Source organism: Felis catus, chromosome B1, assembly GCF_018350175.1.
Source record: "Felis catus isolate Fca126 chromosome B1, F.catus_Fca126_mat1.0, whole genome shotgun sequence".
In the NCBI taxonomy this organism is placed as follows: Eukaryota; Metazoa; Chordata; class Mammalia; order Carnivora; family Felidae; genus Felis; species Felis catus.
The window spans coordinates 122,315,941-122,337,497 of NC_058371.1; the positions used below are offsets into that span (position 1 = coordinate 122,315,941).

Consider the following 21,557-nt stretch of genomic DNA (forward strand, 5'->3'; position numbering starts at 1 on the left):
TTTCTCTTAGTTTCTTTCACTTGATTCACTTTTTTAAATAATCCCTACACTGTCTTCAGATGCATCCCTACCCTTCAAGCTCTCCTCATTCAGCATTCTTGTTTTCGACCTCCTTCCTCCCTAATCATTCTCCCACACTCCTTTCTGTCTTTCACCTTCCCGTATTTGCCAACCACTTTGCTTGTCTGGTTTTCCCTTTGCTGATGTGTGATTATGTAATTAGGTTTAATAACTTCCGGTGTGCAAACACTATAACTACTCTGTCTAGTTTGCCCAGGAGCAGAGTCGAAGAAGTGTAGTTCTCTTGGGTAGACCTGTAGGGTGCCATGGAAAGAAAATTCATCATGGACACTTCGGGCAAAGTAAGTGCTATCTTTAAAATACATTTATGTCATTTCCATTAGTTATCTAAAAAGTATACACTGAAACAAAGTTAAGAAACCATTTTCTCCAATCAGATTAGCAAGGATTTTTAACGACAATACCTAATGTTTTCCCACTTGTGGAAACTCAAGCATCACTGATGGGAGAATAACTTTTTCGGAACTTCCTGGGTGATAGTTTGACAATATTGTATCAAATGCTTAAAAACGTGTCTATCATTTGACCCGGAAATTTATTCCAAGGAAATAATTATGTTGTTTTTATAAATAGGTTAATCATGGCATTGTTTTTAAGAGGACAGCACTGGAAACAAGATATGTCAAATACTAGGAAACTGATTAAATAAATTCTGATATATTAGTCAATAAAGTCCTAAGTGATTATTTTAAATTACCTGGAAAATACTTATAAAGCAAAGTGCAAGAACAGACTGTAAAATAGTTTTCTTAGTATGATTACACAAACACACATAGCGTATCAGTTGGAAAGACTGAACATAAAATGTTACAAACAGTAATAGCTGAGTGCCAGATTTGCCATTTTCCGCCCCCCTTTACGTGTCTGAGCTTTCCAAGTTTTTTGCCTTGAGTGTGAACCATTTTGAAATTAGGAAAGCGTTTTTCATAAAGTATACACTTTTACTGGAGTTTGGTAGGTGAAAGCAGAATTATTTCATCTTGAGAAAGAAGTAGTGTTTTTCTATATAATTTTATTTGAACTTCTCTTGTGGCATTTGTCCCTTTTCTTTGTAATATAATACATATATGTATTATATATATGTAGATATATATTAGATATTAGATATTAGATAATATTATATATTAGATATATGTATATCTATCTAAGTTTCTTGGAGACATAACAGAGTCAGTCAGTTCAGTATATCTTACAATTACTAGCGCAGAAACATTGCAAATGGAACATACATAAAATCATAAAGCGTACTGGGGCCACCAGATATTAAGCTCTTTCAAAAGTAAAGTATTTGATCATTGCGGTACTGCTGCAAGAGAAGTCAGGATGATACATGGAACAAGAGAAACGGCTTCCAAAGAGAAACCTGTAAATTTGAGAACTTCTACGTATATAGTAAAGGGGCTAATTAAGCATAAATGAAAGAAATAATCAAGAGTTCATGTTAGGACAATTCATTTAGATTCTATAACTGCACATCGCACAAAAAAATGATTTTAAGTTGGATTTAAGAATTAAACACTTAGAAGTCAAACTATAAAAATCTAGAATGAGAAGAAGAAATATTTATTTGGTCTCTATGCAAAGAGAATTTCCAAAGCATAAAAATGGGATAAATAATAAAGGAAAAGAAGCTTCTAACCAAAATTTTAAAATGTGTGTATGTGCGCACACATGCACGTAAATGCACAAAAATTAAGGTTCAAACATCAATCAGGGAAAATCATGTACAGCAAGCTGACAGACAATAACTTATTCCTTTAATGTGTAAAGAGGTCAAATGATTAATGAGAAAAACACCAAGATGCGAGTAGATACATACATTAACTCTATGACCAAATACTCCACGAAACAGAAAAGTATATATGACTAATATAAACATGGAAAATATTCAATATTATTAGCATTCAAAAAATACTAGTAAAAGAGATTGATTTTTTGTGTCTATTAGATATTTTGGTTTCGATGACTATGGTCAGTGCTAATGAGGGTGGGATAAATGATGATATAGATATTCTTTTACTTCTAGGAATTGTGCCAAATTATTAAACATTTCTACTAAGAGATTTGGAAATCAATTCAGCCTTAGCAATGTCTCTATCTTTTCCAAAATAATTGTTACTTAAGGAAACCAGGCAAGTCAAAATTATGAACAAAGCTGTTTATCACATTAGACTTTAGAACAGTCAAAACAACGGAAATGATTACATTTGTAAGTGGTTACTAAGCAAACTGGAATATTCAAATGATGAAATACAAAGTAGCCATTTATTTATTTATTTATTTTTAATGTTTATTTATTTTGAGAGAGAGAACAAACGAGCAGGGGAGGTGTAGAGAGAGGGACAGAGAGAGAATCCCAAGCAGGCTCTGCCCTGTCAGCCCAGGGCCCCACGTGGGGCTCAAACCCATGAACTGTGAGATCAAGACCTGACCTGAAATCAAGAGTCAGACACTTAACCAACTGAGCCACCCGGGTGCCCCAAAAGTAGCCATTTAAAATTCTGATTACAGGGGTGCCTGGGTGGCTCAGTCAGAAAAGCACATGACTTTTGATCTTGGGGTCATGGGTTTCAGTCTCATGCTGGGTGTAGTGATTACTAAAAAAAATAGGTAAAATTCTGATTACAAAGCATTTGAAGTGATGAGAAAATGCCTACTTACAAGTAAATGACAAATGGTCATTACATGGTGGCTGTCACTAGCAAAAAAGCAGAATACAAAACTATAGACATGATCTCTACTGTATCAAAATTGTTTTAAGAGACTAGAAGGAAATATGCTAAAATTTCAGTAGGTTGCATCTAAAATTGCAGTGATATTTTATTTATGATTTTTGTACTTTACTAATTATAACAAATAAGTGACATTTGTATGATCAGAATAAAAATTAATTTTTTTCACAAAAATTTTGTTGTCCTGGTGTCAACAGACAATCACATGCCGGGCAGCCATTGCGTGGAAAACAGGTTCCACTCTTGCAATTGAGGAAGTACAAGTCGATCCACCAAAGGCTCGGGAAGTTCGTATTAAGGTAAATTTGTCTTTTAACTTTTACCTTTGTAGGTAAATGTAAGGAAATCCTGTTTCATGAAATGAAACATATTTTATATGTAATACATATAACATTTGCATTTGGGGTCTGTCCACTTCTCTTAGTAAAATGAATTTTTTAAACTAAGATAAATAAATAGAGGTAATGAATGTTTAATATATTCTTAATATTTGTAAAATACTGGTAATTTACTCATCTACCATAATTACTTTTTAAGTATTGAAATTTTTACTTAAATTATATAACATCATAGGTCTATATACTTCACAATGTGACCTAGAAGGTGTTTTAAGTACTAACTTCTTTTCATTGAGGGAAAGGCGACAAGAACTGGATTTCCCCCTACTTCAATGATACAAAATTGATATCAACAAATGAATATGCAATGACTAACAGACGAATGTTCCATCTCTATTGTTTGGAGCTCACACATGATAACCTCAGAAAATGTCTGAAAAAGTTCACTGTGTGGTAAATTTCAATTTCTAGGAATGAGCAGCTAGGACTCCATGATAGTCTTCAAAGTGACTTGGAAGAGTTAACAGTTATTGAACAGAGCTTGGACCAGGGATGGGAAAACAATGACCTGTCAACAGCTTCTTGCCACTCTCAAATCAAACTTTTGATCAATACATCCCAAATTTTATAAAACCATTAAATACCCAAGATTAGGAGTATTATTGCTCCTAATTAAACATTAATATCCACCTATCTTCTAATTTGAGATCAGGAAATTGAACACTTGACTTAATAAATAAGACAAATACTGGATGCCATATGCATCTAGTCATACTATATCTAACCAAAGTCGAAGGTGTAGGAGGATGGCTACAGGAGTAACAGAGACAAGGAATGAAGGGAATTGGAAAGATGCCAAAAGGAAAAGGTGATGGAGGGAAGTATAAAAAGACAGACAGGCAGTGAAAGACAAAACAGGAGAATTTGGGAACACTGAATAAATTATCAAGTCCATGTCTAGTGTTACACTCAAGATTTTATTTCACCAATGAGACATGGTAAAGAACAAAATGAAAATTGACAAGAATGTACACAAAGAAAGAAGTTTGGTAACTGACTGCTGTTCAGAAGCTGTATTTTTCTATTTATCATCCATCCAAACAGCATTGAATTAGTCCTTATTGTGTACTGGGTCACCATCTGCTGAAATGTTTACTAGTTAATTAGTCAATATTCTCTGTTCTTACATTGATAGGCTCCTTAACTACAAAGGCTACCCCCTAAATAATAAATCCACAATAGGCTACCAAGGTAGAAGCTGCATAGCAAGAAACTCAGCAACATCACACTGAACCCTGAACAAATCAAGGTTAAGGACTGGGTCTGTTCATAAGAACAGTCAATTCCACCTCCAGCTTATGCCATGGGAAACTTCCCCAAAATAACTGCGTACTCTTATTTGATATGTAGAACCAAAGTAATAAGGAGATTCCAGGCTGCTGCATACCTAAAACAACACTTCTAGCCTTTGACAGCATCTTGAAGCCATTTTAGCACTGTGGGAACCAAAACCACAGCATATTTCTCATGAGCACTTTCTCTTCACCAGGATCCTTCATTTGCCGGGATCATATACCACAGTTGTTCCCAGTGTTCCAGCTATAAATGCTGCCACTCTCACTACACACGCTGGAGAACTAGTCAATATGCTCAGGCATAGGCTTTTCTGGCTGCAACCCAGGCACAGCAGTAACTTAGGGGCTACGGTACATGAAATGTTTCATTTTTATGACCAATGTCATTGGGTCAGGTCTATTGACAGATAAGAAAACTCAGGCCATTAACTAAGAAAGTTTTAAAACTTCACAACGTCAACTAAATTTTGCAATGGTTAATTTTACCTTAAATTCATTGTTATGTTATTAATTTAAAGAATGTTCTCAATGTATAAATTTGAAATGTTAAAAACAGATTTTCCCAGAGCATTGGAAAAACATTCAACAGTATGGGCCTAAAATTCTTTGTTTCTCAATCATGGTGTTATTGATAATGTGGCAAAAATTCCTTCATTATATGTGATTGTCCATCATATTTCAAAACTATTTGATGACATAAATGTACAAAGTAGATTTCGAAAAAATCTAAGTTTATTTCCAGGTCTTAACATGTGCCACGTAACTTTGGACAAGTCATTCTAAGTCTCTGAATCTCCCTTTCCTCACCTCTAAATTGGGAATGATACAATCCGCCCTGTATTCCTCTGAGCATTGTAATAGGGATCAAACGACACAGTTCAAGTAAAGAAATTTTTTTAATAATCAGTCTCAGATTAAAAGAAAAAGATAAAGGAAAATTCCAAACCAACTGATTCTTGGCTATTTAATTCTTATGCAGATGATATCTACAGGGATCTGTGGTACTGATGATCATGCAGTAAAAGGATTACTCTCCCTAAACTTTCCTTTCATCCCAGGCCATGAAGGAGCTGGGATTGTAGAGAGTATTGGCGAAGGAGTGAGCTCAGTGAAACCAGGTAGGAAGTGGGGTAATGAAACCTTCCCACAAACAGCCTCCCAAAGAGCTCCCCTGCACAGAGAAGGAACTTAAAATGCATTCACTGGGGTGCCTGGGTGGCTCAGTCGGTTAAACATCCGACTTCAGCTCAGATCATGATCTCACAGTTCGTGAGTTCGAGCCCCGCATCCGGCTCTGTGCTGACAGCTCAGAGCGTTAGGGGTCACTGATTGTCTCAAATTCTATGTCTCCCTCTCTCTCTGTTCCTCCCCCCCGCCCCCCCGTCTGTCTCTCCTTCAAAAATAAATAAAAAACATTAAAAGAAATTTTTTAATAAATAAATAAACAAAATGCATTCACATACTTACAGGAGAAAAAAAACTGGTTTACCTCTAGACTCTTCTAACTAATCACATATCATTGTATTAAATGTATTCAGTCATTCCAAGAGTCACATGGTTTCTCTGCTGTTTTCTCTAGCAATTCAGAGGGGCAGTAGCTGAGCCAAGAATATATCCATAACTAAATGAGAGCTGAGATAGGACCAGTGTACTTCTAAATAGACTGAAAACTATTGAGACTGCTCCTTACATACTGTATCCCCCACATGTTTACCACAGTGCCTGTCCCATGGTTAGAATGCATTAGAATGTTTGACAGATGAATGTTCTAATCAACTGGAATATCAAACTTGAATTTTCATTGACAGGATGATGATGATATTTCAAAGAATCAAAGAAAGCAAGTATATGTTCTTCCCCAGACTACCAAAAAAGATCTGGACATAGCTATTCTTAGCCTGTCTGAAATGATTAGAGTGAAGAAGAGCAATCACACAGATTAAGATACTATAGAACCTCACAACTTGGAACCAGGCACACAAAGAGACTTAATAAAGGGCATGGTCAGGATATTTGTGAAACTCTTACCAGGGAACTCATTTGGCAAACAATTATGAGATACCTACATTGAATCTGACACTAGGCACAGAAAGGCGACAAAAGTAAAACGGCACGGTCTATCTCCAAGAACATAATGCAAACAGAAGAGATATATGCTTTAACTCCTCTTTAGCTTAAAAAAAAAAAAAAATTCCAGTGAAAGTTTTGTGTAAAACAATGAGGGGTTGGAGGAGAAAGAGTTGGAGGAGAAAGGACAAGAGAGCAAAAGTTCTCCTGAATTTGAGATCCACTACCTTTGGAATTTTTAAGGGCCAGTGAAGTTAAGATGTGCCTTATCTAAACTTACAAGAGAAACTAATGTTACGCCATATGTTAACTAACTGGAATTTAAATGAAAACTTAAAAAGAAAACAGCAATGGGCAATGTTATGCTGGCTACCATAATCTGCCCACAGCAAGTTTTCAAGCCATCCAATGAAATTTTTATAAACATACTATTGTATTTTTGATCCAGTAATATTTTAAACTAATACTCATATTATTATTTCTCTATATATAGGAGATAAAGTCCTCACACTCGCTATACCACAGTGTAGAGAATGCAGTTCCTGTTTGCATCCCAAGGGAAACTTCTGTGAGAAGCAAGAGTTAGTAATTTACCCCTTACTCTATTATTAAATTGCTGATATTGTATAAGCACTGACCTGTAACTAAACGTGCTCTCTTCTGTCTTTATAATTCCACGTGTCGGTGCCGCCACCTGTAACTGTGTCTGTCACCGCGGAACAGTGTTCTACCTTCTTCTGGATTAATGTTGGACAAGACCAGCAGATTTACCTGCAAAGGAAAAAAGATTTATCACTCTTTCCGTGCAAGCACATTCACTGAATATACGGTTGTACCTGAGATTGCAGTGGCAAAAATTGATGCTGCTGCTCCTATGGATAAAGTTAGTATCATAAGCTGCGAGGTGCCTACAGGTTATGGGGCTGCTGTAAATTCGGCCAAGGTGAGGAAGTTACCCATGTGTTAATGAGTGTCATAGTGATTTGCCTGGAAAACATCAAAATGTTCAATAGTTGCATACAGTTCCAAAGGTTTCAACGGTTGTTTTTGTTTGTTTGCTTTCCTAATTACCTATGTGTCCAGGGTTGATTTCTAATACAAACATGCCTTGTGAATTTGTAGGTCACTCGCGGTTCCACGTGCGTGGTCTTTGGACTTGGTGGAGTTGGTTCAGCCATTGTCATGGGCTGTAAAGCATCTGGTGCTTCTAGGATCATTGGGGTTGACATCAATGAGGAGAAGTTTCCCCGGGCAAGAGCATTAGGGGTCACTGATTGTCTCAACCCTCATAACCTCAAGAAACCTGTCCAGCAGGTGGTCATGGAAATGACAAGAGTTGGTGTTGACTTTGCCTTTGAAGCCATTGGACTCAGTGATACGATGGTAGGTGGGCTTAGGGCACAGTGCATAGATGCTTAAAGAGGGTGGGGCGGGAGTGAGAAATACATGCTAAATATCCTCACATAGATGGGTATAAACTCTCCCGAACATACATTTTGGACCTGTGGACCCCAAATGTAAAAATGGAATATAAATTCATTCTAAAATATCTATTTTAAAAATAAGAGCAATATATACTTAAAGATATGTCATTATAATACACAAAATTTAAACATTCAAAAGGCCGTAATACCAGTATTCCCTTTTCTTTATTCCTAGGTCTTCAGATATACTCTTATATTTAAGTATAAACATTATTTAACTCACAAGATAATTATGGGTCCTGTATCAGAAGTCCTAGGGATATAAGGGTGGACAAAATAGGCACTAAACTCTTGGATCTTACAGTTCAGAGGAGAGAATATATAGACATTTAATATGTTTTATTGTGTACCTAACATACTTGATAGACAAATAAAGGAAGTAAAGGTAGTAACATAGGTAAAAGAGAAAATAAGGCAAAATAGAGAAAAGGAGGAAGACAACAGGACAATGAGCCAGAAAAGGAAGTAAAACAAATATATAAGATATGAAAAAGTACACTGTACATCCCTGCAAAACTGAATTAAAAATAAATAAATAAAGCTTCACACACCCATGTATGTATATGTTTTATTTTAATAGAAATGAGTTAGAGAGCCATGGCAAGTGAGAAGGTCTGGCAAAGGCAGTGAGTAATTTTATTTAATAAATATATGGTCCTCACTATATATCAGATAGTGTTCTAAATGTCTTAAGAATGGTAAATTATTTAATCTTCATAACAATTCTATGAAGTAGGCAGTATTAGTCTTCCTTTTACAAATGAAGAAACTGAGGCATATGGAGGTTAAGTAACTTACCTAAGGTCACACAGCTAGCACAGTCTTTCCCACTAAACTCTACTGGTTCTGTAATGAAATCCCATCACTAGCAGTGTTGAAGGTGAGGTTGAGATAGCATCTGGCCAGGAAGAGGTTCGAGATCTAGGAACACAATCCCTCGACCTCTGGTGGTAGTTGTTACTTGTGTGGGAAGGCACTTACGGTCATTATTGTTGTTATCAGATTGCTGCTTGGGATTCCTGCCACCGGAGCTATGGTATCTGTCTGATGGTTGGGGTGGCTTCATCAAATTCACAGCTTTCCCTGAACGCACCAGATATTATCTCTGGACGGACACTGAAGGGTGTGTGTTTAGGAGGTAGGTCAACAAACAGAAGGGACTAGTTGGCTGCTCTCATGAAATCCCTTTTGACTTTGTAGAAACATACAATTCAAAATTCCTCCTCTTGGGGAAACAGAGCTATAATGGTAGAGGTCTTCAAAGACTTCTCCAATAAGTCGGAGAGCTTTGCAAATCAACTTCAGTTAATTTAATTAAATAGGTTTTTTTAAGTTCAAATACAAATTTTATCTCCTACAAAATAGTTTTTGGGTTTTGCCAGTGTTTCAAACAATTCAGTCAACTTCAGTTCCAAATGCTGGTGAGTTCAAAGTTTATTCTGCTACTTTAGCTGCAAATCTTTTGGATAATTATATGCACCAACCTGGAGTTTTGGTACCAGCTTTTATCCTCCCAGAGGAGCCCTTATTTCTGAGCATTATTGACCAACAGTTTCAGTCAATTAACATTCCCATCTGCACGTAGTTCCCAATGCCATCTCTATGTGTGTATCAATACACAGAAGAGGAAATTTTGGGTAAAGGTAAGCCCAGGAGGTGGGCTATAAACTGCTAGTTTAAAAAGACCATTTTTCAACCCAGTAACACGTGAATACTGACCCAATTTTTCTCTAAAGGAATTCTAGGTAACAGAACTGTCTGTAGCAGCCACACTTAGTAACAGCAGTCAATAGCTTCTGATGTATAAATGATTTATCTTTCATGTTCAATGTCAGATTTTCAGAAGAAAATCTCCATCACAAGTTTACACTTGTTTCCTTTTGGTTGGTTTGGCATTTCTCAAATCTTATCACAATAGCCTTTTTTTTGTTTTGCAGATTATAAAACCAGAGACTGTATTCCCCAACTAGTGACTGATTACCTGCAAAATAAAATTAATATAGATCCCTTAATAACCCATCAGTTGCCTTTTGACCAACTCCACAAAGCTTTCGAGTTGTACCATGCTGGAAAAACGTGAGTGCTTTATTTGATGATCTCCACTACCCTGAATTCACAGAGAAATGACTCTTCAAACACTTCCAAGTGGTTTTGTGAGAAAGAGATGGCCACTTGGATCTTCAATATCTTTCGCACTCTCTACCTTATTTCCTACTATTACCAGGATTAGAAAAAGTTTTACCTATAAGCCCCTCTTTGGGAAAGTTCCACATCACCCTATTTTTTAAAAATGTTCAAGGATTCCAGGGGCGCCTGGGTGGCGCAGTCGATTAAGCGTCCGACTTCAGCCAGGTCACGATCTCGCGGTCCGTGAGATCGAGCCCCGCTTCAGGCTCTGGGCTGATGGCTCGGAGCCTGGAGCCTGTTTCCGATTCTGTGTCTCCCTCTCTCTCTGCCCCTCCCCCGTTCATGCTCTGTCTCTCTCTGTCCCGAAAATAAATAAATAAATAAATAAATAAATAAATAAATAAATAAATAAATAAATAAATAAAATGTTCAAGGATTCCATATAATACTAAGAAGCACTTGACACTACATTGGCCAATTATGTATTACTTTTCTGGTTAGAGAAATGATCTAGAATGAATGAGTTGACATTACTGAAGTCATACAATTTTGCAAGGAATCTTAGAGGCAGAGGTTTAGATTCCACCTAGGGCACAAATCCTTCTGCATCATTTCTGACAAATGGTCACTCTGTTTCAGCTAGCAAACCTTCGGGGATGGAGTGTTCATTCAGTGTGTTCATTTATTCATTCAATGTTTATTTTGTGATGGGGCAGTGTTTGCCAGGACTGTCCTAAGTGCTAGAGACACCAGTAGAGAATAAGCAACAATAAGTAAATGAGGAATTACTCCTGTGATGAATGCTTTGATTTTCTCATTCTGATTCTAAGCACATCTCCCTTTCAAATTCTCTCCCCCAATTCTACCTACATTCTCTGATGGATAAGTGATTTAAAAAAAATTTTTTTTTAATCTAGGTCTTTAAATTTTACCCTGCTATACCACCTTCTTGGTTTTGACCTAGCATGTCAGCCAATCTGAATCAGAAATAAAGAATCAAGAAACCTCATCTGAAATTTTATGAACAGATTATGGAGAATGCAGACAGGGGATCTAGCAGACAGTATACATGCTGTAAAAGGAACACCCCCCCCCCAAAAAAAATTATTATTTTTTCCTAAGAAGACACAGTGCTAGATTCTGGGGCTGACAAAAGCTGATCAGAAGCCATAGCAGAGGGTTTGGATGTCTTTGTGATCACACAGCCTGAGAAACAGTCCTCAAAGCTGAGGCCTTCCTTTCTGATGTTGGATACTGATGTTGATCCTGCTTTCACCATATCCAAGTGGTGATATTAACAATGATCCCAATCAGAGGATCAAGTGATATTTCATATAGGTGAACTAGGATGAAGGTGGAATTGGGAGGGGGTACGAAGGAAAAGGTAGGCAATGCAATGTCACATAATACAGTGCATAATTGCTTTGCTGAAATCACTGTTTCTTAAGCAATTCAATCACTTTACTATTACACTTTTATGTTTCAGCATCCGCTGTATTCTGCTGTTCTGAGATCCCAGATGATAAAAGGTGAAAGGGCATCCTTGGGGATATCATTCCTTTCCTGTATCACCTCTCTGATCATTCCAGTACAGTGGAAAGAGGCGTACCAGAGATGGAAATGCAGTATAATTGTGAAAAATATGTGCATCTTGAACGCAGCTGTAATAAAATAACTGCTCAGAGAAGAGATATTACATAATTCGTTCTGTGACTTTAAAAAGAGAAATGATGGGATTTAGTGATGACATTGTTGATATGTCCATCAACCCAATTGATCTCTGTCACCAGTCCATGAAAGGTGTCACTGACTTATCTCTTGTCGCCATTCTCAGAGTACCTCCATAATACACAGATTTCTCTGTATCTTTCATGCCACACCAGGGCTTGCATGATTTTGCTTCTTCCTCAACATGCTGGGGTATCATAAATCTTTGGAAGGCTATCTCAGGACACAGTAAGCCATTTTCTATGCTAAGGTCTTTAGACCATTCTATCCCTCTACCTATGAAATGTTGAGCCACGGTTCACTGCTTTCAAACACAAAAATGCATTTGGGAAATCTTGCCAATTCCACCCCTAGGTAGTAGGTATAGGACCCTCTCAGAAGAATTCTTCCATATCTACAAGCTCCAAACTCCCTCTTCAAGTCTTTGAGCCAGTATAATCATTTCTTCATTGAGGTTGAGAGATTAGGAGCAGAAAGAAAAACTCAAGCTCCTCTTATCCTGCTTTTTTTCTTATATTTTTCATCTGTCCATGAGTCATTTCTATTCTCCTTAATCCTTCAGCTTTTGAAACACAAAAGCTGACAGGAAAATTCCTCTTAGAATTGCTTTAATTCAATATCCCTTCCTGATATCTGAGCCCAGAATATCCAGTTGACATAATGGGGAAAGGTCCAAGAATGAGAGAAAGAAAGAAAGAAAGAAAGAAAGAAAGAAAGAAAGAAAGAAAGAAAGAAAGAAAGAAAGAAAGAAAGAAAGAAAAGAAAAGAAAAGAAAAGAAAAGAAAAGAAAAGAAAAGAAAAGAAAAGAAAAGAAAAGAAAAGAAAAGAAAAGAAAAGAAAAGAAAAGAAAAGAAAAGAAAAGAAAAGAAAAGAAAAGAAAGAAAAATATTTTTTAAAGGTGATTATGTTAAACATGATCCTGAAAGTCTAGTTCTGTCACTTTCTCAATAAGCTCTTCTCTCTTTGAGTATCCACTGCCACACTGTAAAACAGGGAAAATAAGAACAATGTTGTTGGATGATTTTTAAGACTGGAGATCATGTGTTTAACATAGAGATTGATATGACTGAATATAAATTTAACTCAACACTGAAGTTCAAGACTAAAATTATCTAAGCAAATTTAATCCCTAAAAATAACTATCATTAAACTGTCCTGGGTAGAGACATCAACATAAACACAAAACCTACACACAATATAACACAATATAACACAATGGCACTAAATCTATATCTTTAAATAATCACTCTGAATGTAAATGGACTAAATGCCCCAATCAAAAGACATAGGGTATCAGAATGAATAACAAAAAACAAGATCCATCTGTATGCTGCCTATAAGAGACTCATTTTTAGACCCAAGGACACCTGATTGAAAGTGAGGGGACGGAGAACCATCTATCATGCTAATGGACATCAAAAGAAAACTGGAGTAGTCATACTTATGTCAGGTAAACTAGATTTCAAAACACAGACTGCAACAAGAGATGAAGAAGGGCATTATATCATAATTGAGGGGTCTATCCATCAAGAAGAGCTAACAATTGTAAATGTTAATGCTCCCAACATGAGAGCACCCAAATATATAAATCAATTAATCACACACATAAACAAATATATAGATAATAATATTAATTATAGGGGACTTTAATACTCCACTTACAGAAATGGACAGGTCATCTAGGCAGAAAATCAATAAGGAACAATGGCTCAGATGACACACTGGACCAGATGGACTAACAGATATATCCAGAACATTTCATCCTCAAGCAGAAGAACACATTCTTCTCAAGCACATATGGAACACTCTCAAAATAGAACACATACTGTGTCACAAAACAGCCCTCAACAAGACTGAGATCATGCCATGCATATTTTCAGATCACAATGCTATAAAACATGAAATCAACCACAAAAAAAAAATTTTAGAAAGCCCACAAATACATGGAGGATAAAGAACATCGTACTAAAGAATGAATGGCTCAACCAGGAAATTAAAGAAGAACTTTAAAAATATATGGAAGTAAATGAAAATGAAAATACGACAGTCTAAACTCGTTGGGATGCAGCAAAGGTAGTCCTAAGAGGAAAATACACTGCAATTCAGTCCTATCCCAAGATGCAAGAAAGGTCCCAAATACACAACCTAACATTACACCTAAAGGAGCTAGAAAGGCAGCACCAAAGAAAGCCCAAATCAGAAGAAAAATAATAAAAATTAGAATAGAAATAAAGAATATAGAATAAAAAAAATGAAAACAAGAACAAAACAAAACAAACAAAAAATCTGGTAGAACAGATAAATGAATCTAAGAGCTGGTTTTTTGAAAGAATAAACAAAATTGATAAACCCCTACCCAGACTTCTCAGGACCTAAATAAAAAAAAAAAAAATCACGAATGAAAGAGGAGAGATCACAACCAACAACACAGAAATACAATTACTAGAACACTATGAAAAAATACATGCCAACAAACTGGACAATCTGGAAGAAATGGACAAATTCCTAGAAACTCACACACTACCAAAACTCAAATGGGAAGAAACAGAAAATTCGAACAGACCCATTTCTGGTGAAGAAATTCAATCAGTTATCAAATAAGAGTCCTGAGTTCAATGGCTTTCCAGGGAAATTCTGTCAGACATTTAAAGCAGAGTTAATACCTATTCTTCTCAAGCTATTCCAAAAAGTAGAAATGGAAGGAAAGCTTCCAGACTCATTCTGTGAAGCAAGCATTACCTTGATTCCCAAACCAAACAAAGATCCCACTAAAAAGGAGAATTACAGACCAATATCTCTGATGAACATGGATGCAAAAATTCTCAACAAGATACTAGCAAATCGAATTCAACAGTATATTAAAATACTTATTTGCCATGATCAACTGGGACTCATTCCTGGGCTGCAGGTTCAATATTTGCACAGCAATCAATGTGATACATCACAATAATAGAAGAAAGGATAAGAACCATATGATCTTATCAATAGATGCAGAAAAAACATTTGACAAAATACAGCACCCTTTCTTAATTAAAACCATCAGGAAAGTTGGGATGGAAGGAATATACCTTAACATCAGAAGAGCCATATATGAAAGGCCCACAGCTAATATTATCCTCAAGGGGGAAAAACTGAGAACTTTCCCCTGAGATCAGGAAAATGACAGGGATATCTACTCTCACCACTGTTGTTTAACATAGTGTTGGAAGTCCTAGCCTCAGTAATCAGACAACAAAACAAAACAAAAGGCATCCAAATTGGCAAAGAAAAAGTCAAACTTCCACTCTTCACAGATGACATGATACTCTACATGGAAAACATGAACAACTCCACCAAAAAACTGCTAGAGCTGATACAGGAATTCAGTGAATTTGCAGGCTATAAAATCAATGTACAGAAATTGGTTGCATTTATATACACCAATTAAGAAGCTACAGAAAGAGATATCAGGGAATTGATTGATCCCATTTATAACTGCACCAAAAACCATAAAATACCTAAGAATAAACCTAGCCAAAGAGGTAAAAGATCTATATGCTGAAAACTATAGAAAGCTCGTAAAAAAAATTGAAGAAGACACAAGGAAATGGAAAAATATTCCATGTTCATGGACTGGAAGAACAAATATTGTTAAAATGTCAATACTACCCAAAGCAATCTACATATTCAATGCAATCTCAATCAAAACAGCACCAACATTCTTCACAGAACTAGAACAAACAATCCTAAAATTTGTATGGAACCACAAAAGGCCCTGAATAGCCAAAGTAAAGATGAAAAAGAAAAAGCTGGAGGCATCACAATCCCATACTTTAACCTGTCATACAAAGCTATAATCATCAAGCAGTATGGTATTGGCACAAAAACAGACACATAGATCAGAGAAATAGAATAAAGAATCCAGAAATGGACCCACAAATATATGGCCAACTAATCTTTGACAAAGCAGGAAAAAATGTCCAGTGGAAAAAAGACAGTCTCTTTCACAAATGGTGCTGGGAGAACTGGACAGCAACATGCTGAAGAATGAAACTGGACCACTTTCTTACACCCTACACAGAAGAAACTCAAAACGGGGGAAAGACCTAAATGTGAGACAGGAAACCATCAAAATCCAAGAGGAAAAAGCAGGCAGCCACCTCTTTGACCTCAGCTGCAGCAACTTCTTACTTGACATGTCTCTGAAGGCAAGGGAAATAAAAGAAAAAAATGAATCAAGATAAAGAGCTTCTGTGTGGGAAAGGAAACAATCAACAACACTGAAAGGCAACCAACGGAATGGGAAAAGATATTTGCAAATGACATATCAGATAGAGGGCTAGTATCCAAAATCTATAAAGAACTCACCAAACTCCACACCCGAAAAACAAATAATCCAGTGAAGAAATGGGCAGAAGACATGAATAGGCACTTTACCAAAGAAGGCATCCAGATGGCCAACAGACACATGAAACAATGTTCAACGTCATTCATCATCAGGGAAACATAAATCAAAGCCACACTGAGATACCACCTCATACCACTGAGAGTGGCTAAAATGAACAAATCAGGAAACTACAGATGCTGGTGAGGATGTGGAGAAATGGGAACACTCTTGCACTATTGGTGGAGATGCAAACTGGTACAGCCGCTCTAGAAAACAGTGTGGATATTCCTCAAAAAATTAAAAATAGAACTACCCTATGACCCAGCAATAGCACTGCTAACAATTTGCTCAAGGGATACAGGAGTGCTGATGCATAGGGGCCCATGTACTCCAATGTTTACAACAGCACTATCAACAATAGCCAAATTATGGAAAGAGCCTAAATGTCCATCAACTGATGAATGGATAAAGATGTAGTTTATATATACAATGGAATACTACTTGGCAATGAGAAAGAATAAAATCATGCTATTTGCATCAATGTGGATGGAACTGGAGGGTATTATGCTAAGTGAAATAAGTCAGTCACAGAAAGACAGATATCATATGTTTTCACTCATGTGGATCATGAGAAACTTAACAGAAGACTATGGGGGAAGAGAACGGAGGAAAAATAGCTACAAACAGAGGGAGGGGGGTAAACCATAAGAAACTCTTAAATACAGAGAACAAACTGAGGGTGGATGGGGGTGGGGAAGGGGGAGAAAGTGGGTGATGGGCATTGAGGAGGTCACTTGTTGGGATGAGCACTGGATGTCGCATGTAAGCCAACTTGACAATAAATTATAATTAAAAAAAAAAAGAAGCGAAGGATGCATGGCAGTATTTAAGAAGAGAAGGATACAAGATGATAGGGATATCCTAAACTCATCTCCTCCCACAAACACACCAAATCTACAGTCACAAATGGATCACTACCCTCTAAAAAAGATGTAAAAACTGAAAACTAGATGAAATGCTCTATACGACAGAGGATAAAAAGATCTTATTGCAATGGGGAGAAGAGGCAAAGAGACACAGTCTTCCAAAAACCCCACCCCTGGTGCAGTGATATACAATAAGGATGGATATCACCAAACAGGCACTTGTCCCAGAGAAGCAAAGGGTTGGTACCCTACATCAGGCACCTTGGCCACTGGGATTTGTACCAGCCCAGGGAGATGAGACCCAAGAACGTCTAGCTTGGAAAACCAACCAGGGCTGAAAGTAGTTACTTAAGTGCTATAGGAAACTGACATTTCCTTCTTGGAAGGCTCATGTATGGTCTTGCTTACCCTAAGATCCAGAAAAAAATCAGCAGATTGAAAATATCTAGACAATATGTGAGGGAGATTAATTTACTAATCTAGGGTTATCAGCTGGAGGAATAGGGGCCAGTTGAGCTGTTCGTCAGAACTGGAGACACTGGCAGATGCTATTGTTGCACTCTCCATAAAACCTGCTAGCATAGTTGAGCAAGCTTGGATACAGCACACTTCCATGGCCTTGCTGGGACAGGGGGTGAGTAGTTATGGCACTTACTGAGGCCAGAGGGCACAAGTGGTTACAGTGCTCCCCTGTTCCCTAGCTGGAGCAGGAAATCTCCTGGTACTTAGCTAAAGTCTTTGAGCATGGGCAGTTCTGACATTCCCCTGCCCCTGACCAAAGCTGGCAAACGCAAGTAGTCCAGCATTGTTCTAAACAGCCTAAAGCCCGTGTGTACACATAAATGAGGCATGCTCTTGCTGCACTGCTGAAGCCCACAGATACATGGAGTCAAGACATTTTTCCACTGCCTTTCTGAAACCCATGAGCATGCCCTGCCCCCTACACCCTGACTAGCTAAAACCAAGAGGCACATACAATCAAAACAAGTGATGCTCCTTGATCACCTGGTCTTTGTGGCCAAGAGGGAGGGCATTCCAGAGCTCTACAAAAATGTAACAATCAGAAATACAGTTCTTGGCAGACTACCACCCCTAGGGCACTGTTCAGACAAAAGACTGAAACACAACCCCAATAATCCTGTGAGAAAGGCCTATTTACTTCATCTGGTACTCTAGCTTAAGGGACAGGCTTAAGGTTTCTCATACATGTAAAGGCTAAGGAGGCCCTCCAGGGAACATAAGCAGGAAAATATCATCCTTATGCACCTCCTTGGCATTGCTACACCTAAACAAGATTTCCCAGAAAAAAGCTTATACACTCATCTAAAACCCTGATTCTTACAACTGTCACCTAGGGAACACCTCTGGACCTTCTGGTCTGGAGGCCAACAGAGATTAAAATTCCAGCTCCACTAATCTATATTTATTAGCATACTTTAAAAGGTGTTGCCTGAGGGTCTGGCTTCCAATCAGCCTGAAATTAGTGCTAATGAAATTCTTCACCTGGGTCACTGATACACTGACACAGGGTCACTTGGAACACCTTCAACAATGGGGGCATAGCAAGAATAAATCAGGTGATTCAGACAATCACAAAAGTTTGAGAAATGAAAAAGGGCCGGGGCAAGGTTGAACAAGAAGGATCATCACTAAAACAAGGCCGCTCCTTCAACATTGAGAAGGTAGCCATTTCACCTCATACAGAAATATGGAGAGTCAATAAAAATGAGAAAACAGAAATATTTTCCAAACAAAAGAGCAAGGCCAAACCTCAGAAAAAGACCTTAATTATATAAAGATAGGTAATCTACCTAATAAAGAACCTAAGAAATGGTCAAAAAGATGCTCACCAAACTCAAAAGAATGGCTAAACACAGTAAGAACTTCAACAATGAGATAAGAAACATAAATACCAAACAGAAGTCACATAAGCACCAAACACAGCTGAAGAATATAATAATAAACTGAAAACACACTATAGGGGTTCAACAACAGACTGGATGAGGTAGATAAATGGATCAGTGAGCTAGAAGATAAAGCAATGAAACTCATCCAGACAGAGCAGCAAAAAGAAAAGGGACATTTTTCAAAATACAGAAAACTTAAGGGACCTCTGGGACAACATTCACATTACAAGGGCCCTAGAATAAGGAGAGAAAAGGGGCAGAAAAATTATTTGAAGAAGTAATAGTTGCAAATTTCTCTAACGTAAGGAAATAAACAGACATCCAGATCCAGGAAGTCCAGAGAGTTCCAAATAAGGTTAATTCAAAGAAAGCTACACCGGAAGATGGTGGCATAGGAGGAAGCTGGGCTCACCGCGCATCCTGCTGATCACTTAGATTCCACCTACACCTGCCTAAATAACCCAGAAAACCACCAGAAGACTAGCAGAATGGAGTCTCCGGAGCCAAGCGCAGACGAGAGGCCCACGGAAGAGGGTAGGAAGGGCGGAGAGGCGGTGTGCGCTCCACGGACTGGCAGGAGGGAGCCAGGGCAGAGGGGCGGCCCGCTGGCCAAGCAGAGCCCCGAGTCTGGCTTGCAAAAGCGGAGGGGCTGGACGGAGTGTGTTCCGACAGCAAGCGGGACTTAGCATCTGAGAGGTCATAAGTTAACAGCTCTGCTTGGAAAGCAGAAAGGCTGGAGAACAACGGGAGGGAGAGTTGCTGAGCCCCAGGACGACAGAGCCCAGTTTGGCAGTGAACAAAGGCGCTAGCCAGCGCCATCTCCCTCGCCCATCCCCCAGCCAAAATCCCAAAGGGAACCGGTTCCTGCCAGGGAACTTGCTTGCTCCATGCAAACACCCAATGCTGTGCTTCTGCGGATCCATCCCTCCGGCGGGTCTGACTCCCTCCTGGTGCCACAGGGCCCCTCCCGAAGCGGATCTCCAAAGGAACAGCGAGCTGAGCCTAACCGCCCCCCCCCCCGCCCCTGTGCACCTTGCCGAGGCACCCCAGCTAATATGCCAGATCCCCAGGGCCACAAGCCTGGCAGTGTGCAAGTAGCCCAGATGGGCCACGCCGCTCCGAGTGAATCCCAACCCCTAGGAGAGGGGAAGAGAAGGCACACACCAGTCTGACTGTGGCCCCAGTGGTGGGCTGGGGGCAGACATCAGGTCTGACTGAGGCCACGCCCACCAACGCAAGTTATTCAAGACAGCACAGGGGAAGTGCCCCACAGTCCCGCACCACTCCAGGGACTATCCAAAATGACGAATCGGAAGAATTCCTCTCAAAAAAATGTCCACGAAATAACAACAGCTAACGAACTGATCAAAAATGATTTAAACAGTATAGCGGAAAGTGAATTTAGAATAATAGTCATAAAATTAATCGCTGGGCTTGAAAACAGTATAAAAGACAGCAGAGAATCTCTTGCTACAGAGATCAAGGGACTAAGGAACAGCCAGGAGGAGCTGAAAAATGCTATCAATGAGCTGCAAAATAAAATGGAGACAACTATGGCTCATATTGAAGAGCATAGGAGAGAATAGGTGAACTAGAAGATAAAATTATGGAAAAAGAAGAAGCTGAGAAAAAGAGAGATAAAAAAATACAGGAGTGTGAGGGGAAAATTAGAGAATTAAGTGATGCACTAAAGAGAAATAATCTATGCATAATTGGTATCCCACAGGAGGAAGAGAGAGGGAAAGGTGCTGAAGGTGTACTTGAAGAAATCATAGCTGAGAACTTCTCGGATCTGGGGAAGGAAAAAGGCATTGAAATCCAAGAGACACAGAGAACTCCCTTCAGACGTAACTTGAATCGATCTTCTGCACGACATATCATAGTGAAACTGGCAAAATACAAGGATAAAGAGAAAATTCTGAAAGCAGCTAGAGATAAACATGCTCTAACATATAAAGGGAGACCTATAAGACTCGTGACTGTATCTCTACTGAAACTTGGCAGGCCAGAAAGGAATGGCAGGAGATCTTCAATGTGATGAACAGAAAAAATATGCAGCCGAGAATCCTTTATCCAGCAAGTCTATCATTTAGAATAGAAGGAGAGATAAAGGTCTTCCCAAACAAACAAAAACTGAAGGACTTCGTCACCACTAAACCAGCCCTACAAGAGATCCTAGGGGGATCCTGTGAGACAAAGTACCAGAGACATCGCTACAAGCACGAAACCTATGGACATCACAATGACTCTAAACCCATATCTTTCTATAATAACACTGAATGTAAATGGACTAAATGCTCCAACCAAAAGACACGGGGTATCAGAATGGATCAAAAAACAAGAGCCATCTATTTGCTGTCTACAAGAGACTCATTTTAGACCTGAGGACACCTTCAGATTGAGAGTGAGGGGATGGAGAACTATTTATCATGCCACTGGAAGTCAA

At 38.4% G+C, this 21,557-nt stretch overlaps 1 protein-coding gene across 1 annotated transcript; it reads left to right on the plus strand.

Moving 5' to 3' along the window:
* The first annotated feature begins 259 nt into the window (after window positions 1-259).
* Window positions 260-11,875, plus strand: LOC101100805 (alcohol dehydrogenase 6-like). Its single transcript, XM_003985149.4, has 9 exons — window positions 260-362; window positions 3,011-3,112; window positions 5,486-5,624; window positions 7,067-7,154; window positions 7,297-7,516; window positions 7,696-7,956; window positions 9,060-9,195; window positions 9,995-10,133; window positions 11,671-11,875. The coding sequence occupies exons 1-9, from the start codon at window positions 327-329 to the stop codon at window positions 11,693-11,695; spliced, it is 1,146 nt and encodes a 381-aa protein (XP_003985198.4). The 5' UTR covers window positions 260-326; the 3' UTR covers window positions 11,696-11,875.
* Window positions 11,876-21,557: the final 9,682 nt, after the last annotated feature.